This window comes from Echinococcus granulosus (genome assembly GCF_000524195.1).
Source record: "Echinococcus granulosus chromosome Unknown EG_S00085, whole genome shotgun sequence".
NCBI classification, from domain to species: domain Eukaryota; kingdom Metazoa; phylum Platyhelminthes; class Cestoda; order Cyclophyllidea; family Taeniidae; genus Echinococcus; species Echinococcus granulosus.
The window spans coordinates 160,165-169,562 of NW_020170465.1; the positions used below are offsets into that span (position 1 = coordinate 160,165).

The 9,398-nt window shown below is 39.2% G+C and overlaps 1 protein-coding gene across 1 annotated transcript; it reads right to left on the reverse strand. All coding sequences in view use genetic code 11, as the record gives it.

Annotated features, from left to right (window-relative positions):
- Positions 1–1,521: 1,521 nt before the first annotated feature.
- Positions 1,522–1,803, reverse strand: EGR_07729 (hypothetical protein; the record flags this gene model as incomplete). Its single annotated transcript, XM_024496978.1, has 2 exons — positions 1,522–1,620; positions 1,696–1,803. The coding sequence occupies 2 exons, from the start codon at positions 1,801–1,803 to the stop codon at positions 1,522–1,524; spliced, it is 207 nt and encodes a 68-aa protein (XP_024348601.1).
- Positions 1,804–9,398: the final 7,595 nt, after the last annotated feature.

The window sequence follows — 9,398 nt, forward strand, 5'->3', positions numbered from 1 at the left end:
TCTAAATGGACTTACTGAATGGTAAATTAAATATGGTGTCTGCCATGGATGAGTAAATCAACAAAGGCTGAATTTCTGGCCGCTTCTCCTATCAGGTCGTGTCACTCACTCGCGACTTTTTGACATGAAGCTCTGCCCACTCTACCGCCTTCGGGACTGGTGTCAAAGAATATTTTAGGAGAACTTGGGAGTAGAAAAGAAAAAAATAGTCTTGCACTGGTCAAACAATGGTTGTATGTTATTATTATCACCTTCTTCGGTGTTCTCTTCAAGACGGATATAAGGCATAATGAGTTAGCCACCTTCTGCATAGCTTCGGAGACTACCCAAATCAGCGGATCTTAGGAGGCTATGCCACTAGTGCAATCGTGGACATCTGTACGTATTTACGCTTGGTGTGCCTCCCACGTCTCTGAAGCAGGGCAGCGCCCAAACACCTCATGTTCCCGCTTCCTGGAGGTAGTAATATGACCGCAAAATTCATTCATAACTGTCATCCTGTAGAAGCTCTTTGCAATTTTGTGAAAATCAAGACATTTGGGTAGAGTGATCACATCTGTTTAGGAGGAGGTTTCGAATGCAGTAGTGATTACTGGCTGGGGAGGTACATTAGAGGCACCCTACCCGTCCGACCACTTTAGGCTCACTCTAAACCACTGTAATATAATGATCATAGGGGATAAAAAGTCACCTTGGTGTATCTTACATTTTGATGGGTGAAAGTGGAACACGGTTTTTAGCAGTCTTCAACAGCAGACATGAAGATAGACTCGCTAGGCAGGTGCTAACATCTCCATTGCTTGGACATCGAGTTGATGCAAATCAGCTATAACCATCCTCGTCAAAATAAAAGGTAAGGTGCTTTTAGGAAGAAAAGCTTAAAAAAATATGAAAACTGCAGCAAATAGGCTCGTCATTTATTGTTGTTTTTAATGTAAGCTACTGAAAAATCATTTAAGTAGTTGCGGTGAAGCTGCCAAACAGTCAGATGCCTTTACAGAAAATAATTTCAGAAAGGTAAGCAAAAAGGCAAAAGTTAAGATACTAACGGAATTTCTTTGTTAAAGGTCTTTAATTTTCAAGTGGAAAGGAACCGTGTCGGCATTGGTATATCATGTAGGCGATTCAAATCAACGTTCCAAGTGACAGCATCAATGCCAAGCATCAATCATGCGTAAATCTGATGAAGTTCTACCTAAAGTAGGCCTCATTCCACAAGTGCCTGTAAGATGTCGGGCTTGCAGTAGGGCAGTTAATCGATGAATTATTTGAAATGCTAAAATTTTGTTGGAAATTTTTAAACCCTTATTCATCAACAAAATGTCGTCCGCATTCCGTTGTTTTACTCCCTTATAGTACAAATAGAAGTCTTTTCTTCCCCTTATATCATAGTTACAGCTAATTTTGCATTAAGTGCAGAGTGGATGTCACACCTCCCAGACTAAGAATGGACCCAAAGAAGATGGCCTATGTCCTCTTGTCGTTGATCCTCGTCGAGTAAATACATCATTTATGAAAGTATTAGGCGGTGGAAACACCTCGTTTCAGTAGCGCATATCGCCGCCGACTGAGAAACTTATTATCTATTAGCAAAAAGCCACCCAGTCGAGCCACTCCTTCCTTGGCAGAAAAAGAATACGGCCTTATAAAGCGTGGCCTCGTCTCCGTGTGTGATTTGTTGAAATCCAAAACCACTTCACGGGAGTGCTGTTGACTCATCGCGGTGTCAAATTCTTGCCTTACAACAACGACAACATCAACGAGGCCGATTAACAGGCAGATGCAATTATCATCTGGGGTCATTAGCACAATCCCAACCAGACCGGTCTGATGACATAGTAGACGTTTGCGTAGCTAAAGCATACGATTTTTAGCAGGTCTATTCCAAGGCAGACCTCACAAGGCGGTAATCTCCGGTAATGGATGTATTGCTTATCATTAAAATTGGCACGAGAGGTGTCTTTGAATCTCATAAGACTAGAATAACGCACCATCGAATGCTGCATGGATACGAATATGCAGCACACGGAGTCTTTCCTGAAGACGAAAGAGGTTATAATATTAGGCCAGAATATGTATTGCCGACGTAGAGCAGGGCTAATAGTAGGGCCCAGAGGCCATCCAGCTCAGCAGAATTACGAAGGCAGAACCTCAAATGCCCGCAAAACCAAAACGAAGTCAAAGTGTTACGTCCTTAAGTAAGTTTTTTAACTGTCATCCAGATGACACAAAGCACTGCTTACTTTAGTTGCCTTTATTGTCTGTTTGGTCTTTCATAAGCTTGAAATAAAGTTGCGACTTCTCTGCCCTCATGTTATGAAATGGCTTCCGGGACAATACAAGTGGTTGAGATGAGGCTCAGTTTGTAATCGTCCTGTTTCCTCCCGCCTACTTGGCCGCATTTCTCAGCCCCTTGATGAAATTCTGTGGCCTCTTTACTTGGGGACGACTTTAAATTTTTGACTTCGCAACAAATTAAAGGGACGTAACATGTAGACAGATCCCACTTTTTTTTAAAACTAAGTAGATTGCTTTCTAATTAACTGGAAATTTATCGTGTTTTGGGAAGTTGCTCAAAAGTGAGCCGGTTTTATAGGTAGTATCTCGTCTTGTTTTTATCTCAAGTGCGAAGGATTATACAAATATCTTGGAGAAAAAACAGTCGAATTTTGTAAAATTCGAGGCCTTCTAAGCCTCGTTCCATACAGACAGTAAAATAAGTCATTTTGTGGGCCGAAATTAAAGAGTCTCATCAAAAGCCACCTATTTATTCATGAGGATTGATAATAAATTTTCCATTCAACTATCTGGGAGGCCAATTATACTGGTCATTAGCCTCCCTAGGAATGTCGATCCTCCCAACGTGTTTCCACTAGCCTCACTGCGCAATCTACGCTCTGAATGTGTAATCGTCACTTGCAAACACACGATTACATCTGTTCCCATCCAGGGAGAAGGCTCTTTTGTTTTTGTGGCATATCATCGTGCCTGCATGCCTATATAACGCTGCCGCACGTTTAAAAGCTGCGCATTTTGGTGCCTAGTATTGAGTAAATGCTAGAAATGTATGCCATTTAGTTGTTATTTTGAGTTTTTTAGGAGTCAGTCAATAAGCGATGATTCAATTTGACGTTACTTCCGTTTAGCCCGGGCCTAACGACCGGTGGTAAATGGCGAGCAAGGCTAAATTCCAACTGTTAATTGCCAAATTTTGTTATGGAATAGTTTTTTTTATCGCGCCGTCAAATATGAAAGCCCGTGTTTATAACAAACAGTTGAAGAGAAGACAGCAAAGTCAAAGTAAACAACATGTGTTTTTGACTGGTCTCTGGTAGATAAAGTCTCCTTAAATCGTGAGTAGCAGGGAGATGGGCTGGGTTCAGATAATAATAGAGCTCTCAATCCAATGTTTCGTATTATTTATGATTTCAGAATGTGTACTTACAACTTCTCATTTATTCATTTTTTGTTTATATAATCTGGACAACCCGCATTGTTTAATAAAAAATCGGGCTAAAACACTCAAAATATTTTGGTTACTTTGTTTTTGGATGTAAAATACCCTTAACTTTCGTGTAGATTGACAAATAACAGCACCTCAAGTGTGTTTTAGTGAACCTCATGTGTCAAAATGACCTCTAATAGATCATGGCTTGACGAATTTGCCGTAGTAAGTAATTAGCGGTTCTATGAAATACAGATGATACATTGAAAATTAGATCTTTAATAAAGTGGCAAAATTCCTGAAAGGCTACTCGCTGTTTTAGACTTTTACAGCTCGTATTCCTTCTTTTAATTTTTCAACAAGATTTGGATTGAGCTTTAGCGGAGTTTATTTTCTCAAATTAATTAATTCGGAACTTTTTTGCAGTCGACTTTGCAAAACAAATATTTCATGTTTAAGAAACAAGTACTTGGCTGAACAATGAGTTAATGGAGTCGTGAAATGAACCACAATATTTCCTCAAAAAAGATGCACATTTGAAATTTAGGGAAAGCTGTATATTTTTGATGATTTATCTTGCCTTAAATCCTTTTTCTACGTTTGCAAATGCGAAAATGATGGGCCTCCTGCCAAAGTGGTACTATTCTTGATTGTTGATTCCCCCATATCTCCATTACCTAATAGCCTCAATTTCGGAATCGGAATGTTACCGTTACAGCATTTTTTTTCTTGGGTAGTTAATTAAAGTGACATGTCTTTTTGGCAACGTTACTTTGTAGCATTCTTTCCAATTTGGCGTTACAGTCGAAAGCGAAGTGATGTTCCCTTTTGAGCCAAAAAGGTGTCTTTCCCTGAAAGCATTGTCAACCATATTCTTGCTTTTGACACACTGTTTCCACTAGCGACACCATACTAATGCGTTTGAAGTTACCTATTTGGGAATTAGGATGTTGTTTACTTAAAGTACTGGCATTTTTGTGGTTGTCCCTCTGATTAACTATGAAAGGGCTTTTACAATGCTGCCGACATGACAGTTTACCGCCTACTTTATGTAGAAAGCTTATCAGTGAATCCAACGCTTCATGGAATAGTATGTTAAGGAAAGCACATTCAGAAGTTACATTTCACCTTTCCCTCTTATATCCTTGGAACCCATGAAATATTAAAAAATGCTTTTTCTGCGTTTTCATTCAGGGAATATCACAAACCAAAAGGGTAGTTTGGTTTCATCGCCCAAAATAGGTAATTATTTCCTCTGAATGGCAACCGTTTTGTGGAGTGTGGCTAGAATTTCATGTGCGAGTCGAACGTGAGTGTAAATGTGGGAGAGATGAAGGTGATAGCAGTTTAGCAACTGTTGCTACAATTTCTTCCTCTTGTTCACTTACAGACCGCAAGTGCTTCAAAAAATGTCATCGTATATCCAAGATGCAAAACATAAAAGACGGTGCACAGAAAGGAGGAAGGGGAGGAGTAGGAGCTATTCTGACTCCCATCCAACTCCATCCACTTTGTCCGCAAGATAAATGGAAATTTCGATACTGAGTGCTGTGGCATGGAAGTACTGATGTAAGAGAGAAACATCTCTGCATATTGCATGGCTGTAGCGCGAGAGCCAGATTTGTATGAAACCCCGATTTCAGAACTGAGACCAGCGTCACAAATATGTGACATTGTATTTACTAAGCTATATCAAGCAAGCAGTTAGACTAAATTGGATGTGACCATAAAAATGAGATGGGTGCTGAATCCTCTCAGTACATGAAGATAACTAGACTGTTTTTCGTGGTTTTGGGTAGCAGGTTCTTGTGGGTTTAGCGATTAACTACCTCTAAAACCACTTAACAATCAGCTCATAATTACCCTTTGACCGAAAACGATATGACCAACTAAATTAATAGTTTCAGTTCCTATAAATATTTATTGATTTTAGACAAAAAGCTTTGCCAAAATTAATAAACATTGGTCGCATATCTTTTAAATCCGATGAGAAGCTTGAAGAATATTTTGATCTCATTGACAAGCACTGATAGTCACGTCTTGTCACTTTAAGTAAAGTAATAAATGCACTTAAATCTTGCCATAATGGACAGTAATAGATGCGGCAGAAGTCATTTATCTTTGATTAAAAATGTCTTAGAATCACAAAGTACCTAAGGAAAGGTAGTTTTAAAGAGTTCTTTACTATCCGTGCATCGGGGCCATTTCGATAAGACGGGAATATTTCAGAGCGTTGCCCAATGACAAGCATGACAGAGGTGATTCGTCTTTTGGCAAAAATTTTGTGTATTTAAGGAAAGCACAAAAATGACTAGTTTTTACAAGGAAAGGGCTATTTGAGTGACGTAATATCCTCCCTTGAGGCGGATACACAATACGCTGTGGGCATGAACAAACGACAAAAAGTTTGAAGCTCTACTACCCGTGTTTAAGGGATAATTACGACTCTGAGGTATAAGGCATTGGACGAAGAGAACGCGCTCTCCTCCTAAGAGGAATACGTCTCAGCGCTTTACTTGATGCAATTTGAGGCGGTGACCATGAAATCCAATGATGTCGGTGTAATGTCAAACTCGAAGACAAGGGTTGCAGTGTTCTCCGACTTACAGCTCTTTTGCCATTTTTCTTATCCATGTAAAAAACAACTCATTACTTTAGGTTTAAAGCTTCGAACAAACTCAGCTTCTTTGTGGAATTCGAGATTATGTGATATAAACATATGAGGGCTTCCAAAGATCAGCTCTTGTGACACATTCATTTATCCAAATTAGAGCCTGTTAGTTTGCCAAGAAAATAAAAGAAACTAAAAAGGGCCCCATCGCTCGGTGAAAGCGACAAAATGGCAGTGTCCACCTATCTGGGCTAAGCAAATATTGCTACACCCAAAAAATAGGCCGTAGAAATCAGGTAGTGCTCTAATCTTGCCTCTGGAAGGCTGGTATGCGTCAGAATACCAAGGGAGATATGAGTCGACCTCCATTCCACTTGGAAGCTTCCTTCTTTGTGATTGTACCCTTAGATTGTCGGCGCCACCTTCACTGACCTCAAAATATCTAATTCACATGTGTTTGGGTGTGGGTTGGTAAAAACGCCACTCCAGAAGGGTATCAAATGCTAAGATAGTTGATAAGAGTCTTGTTCAAAATATTACTCAAAAGTAGTGAAATGGCGGGAAATTTGATTCAAAAGCAGAGCCAGTCCCGTAGTTGCTCAAAGAAGTTTAAAATACCTATTTTGGTGAACATTACCGGCTTCAATTGATAGTGCTTTCACATTTAATACCCTGTGCGTAGAGGCAGTTGGGGTGAAATCAGAAATAGCATTCAACCCTGTGCTGCTAGAAGTTGGTTTTAGCTTGATTCACTTCAGCTGAATACATTCAAGTTGCATAACTTTAAATGTAAAATCCAATGACGCTATCCATGTAGCCACGTGTCTTCTTGTAACATCTTGAACCGACTAATCATAAACTGTCTTAAGGCAAAAAAGTGGGGTGCCAACACACATTTACCAAGGCCTTCATCAACTGATTAAATAGGATATGAAGGCGCTTTCATAAATGAGGCATTCTCCGATAAGTACAGGATCAAATACATTGATAAGCTTAGTCTGATCACCTCGTGCACAGAAATTTTTTTCGTTTACTTCAGAAATTCTGAATTAGGGTCGTATTTAGGCGATTTAAATGGCATCTCAACTCATTTTTGTGCATACAATTCAAGTGGTTGACTGCTTCATGTCATAGATTCGTCCAGCGCAAATCTTAGTATATATGGACATACCTATTTGGATGCACATTTGGGGTGTCATTCAATTACTTTACATCATCACCCGTTGCCAAAGAAGGAATAAAAGCGGACCTCTTCATAAACTCATAAATTCAACAAAACCCTTCATCTCAAACATAACATCCATTCCCCTGCTGAATAACCCCGACGCTACTGAACTGGCTCAGTATATGAAAAATATGCTAATTCCAGGGGTCATTTGTTAAAAAAATTACCAATCTGCACTCACCAACATACTCCTCTAGATAAATACGTAGGCTAAACCCTTTTCTAACCTTTATTTTACTCTATAGCGCTGAGAAATGGAAAGTTTTTGGTCAACAGCAACAATTTACAAGCTGGTTATTAGTTCGAATTAATAGAACAAATTTCGATTATCTTTTTCGTGCCAGTAAAATTCGACTACATCTCCGGAATTTCGAAACAAACAAGCATCAGTTTACGCACTCAATCCTTGTGCTGAACGACCTTTTCCCCTTACTCCAAGCGTGCCTCAGAAGCCCCAATGACCTTCAACTCTAGATTCACCAAACAAACTGCTGAGTCGGCATGCATAAATAAGAAAAAAGAATGCTTAGTTAAAAAATAAGCTAATGACTTGGATGGAAAAAGAACTCCTTGACTTAAGGTAGGTAAACAAATCCTACAAAAAGTGTTGATAAATTTTTACCTCAAAGATGGGTGAATATCTAGGGGATCACAAAACTCAACTTTAGACAGAAAAATAGGTTTATTTAAGGAAAAATGATGCATTGAAGGTTTAGAGTTTCATGTCTTTTGATCTTGTTGCTGTTGCGAAACTGCCAAACATGTGGTTCGCACTTCTTGGTCTAAAAACTATTCTTTAGGGAGGAGAAAATTAGCTAGGAGTAAAAGTTGATCTTTGACTTGCTTATTCGAAGTGCATACATAGGTTTTCCCCTCCCCACATAAATGACAAGCTATTTGCAAAAGTTTCGCCCCTTTAACTCTGCCTCCTCGCTGCATTTATTCATGCATTTAAACTTGATCAGCAACTTTTAACCATTCGGTTGCGATTAATACACAATACAAAAAGTGTGCTGACATTTTAGCAGGCGAATTTACTGGTGCATACAAAACGAATACTTTTTCTTCGGATTTTGAAAAATACGCCTTTGCGTAATCGCCTACATGGGAGGGGTAAAATATCATCGCATATCGTCGAAAGTTTTAGACGGGTAAGTTCCTGGTGGCTAAGGCTCCTCACTTTGTCAGATTTTGATTCTTTTAAAACTAAATACCTGAATACTACTTCTGTATTTATTGCGGATAGGAGAAAATGTGTGCGTGACTTAAAAAAGTCTGCGAAGTAGATTTTCGCAGTTTTCTTTCTTCTAGGTTTCGAGCAGAGAGAGTTTAGGCTGGTCTGGTTGGAGGCAGACTCCTAAATGTTACACCGTGGAAAGAAAGATGAAAGCTACCCCTCTTCACCTACTGCAACGAGTGCTATGTCTGAAATTTTTAAGGTGGGAAATCGCCTATTTGCGGCCACACCGTAAAAAGATGTCATTTGAGCATTGAGATTGTTATTATTTACTGAGAGGTCGTTAAATCCCCCGCCTAATGAAACTACTTAATGCATCATGATGTTTTGCCAAAATTTGAGGCAGAGAGGCACCCGGCAAATGGCGCCAATCACTTTCTCTCCAAAAAGCATTTAAGTTTTTTTCTAGTACACATTTACTTTTTAGACAGATTTATTTCAGGGTTAATCATGGTCCAATGAGGAATGAATGACTTAATAAATTTAGATTTTCTAAAATAGCCTTAAGTAAATTTGTAAATATTCACAACTAAAGGGAAAATTTATGTGGGATAAAAGTCTTGCATATCTTACCTATCCATGGGAATAGTTGATGGTAATTCGTAATCACACTCAAATAAATTTTTATGGTGCCTCAGATGGTGAATATGGGCGAAAAAACCCATGCTGGTATTACTCAACAAATAAATGCATGACAGTCTATGTATAGAAAAAGAATATTTCTAGATTTTATGATATACGTACTCGAAGATCGGGGCAAGGGTACAAATTGGAAGGCAAACTGTGTAATCCAGGTAGGGTGTGATTCGGCTAGAAACACACTTGCCGCCGCTCACTTAGCTGTGCTCTATCCCACTCACCACTGCGTGTCGTCGGTGTG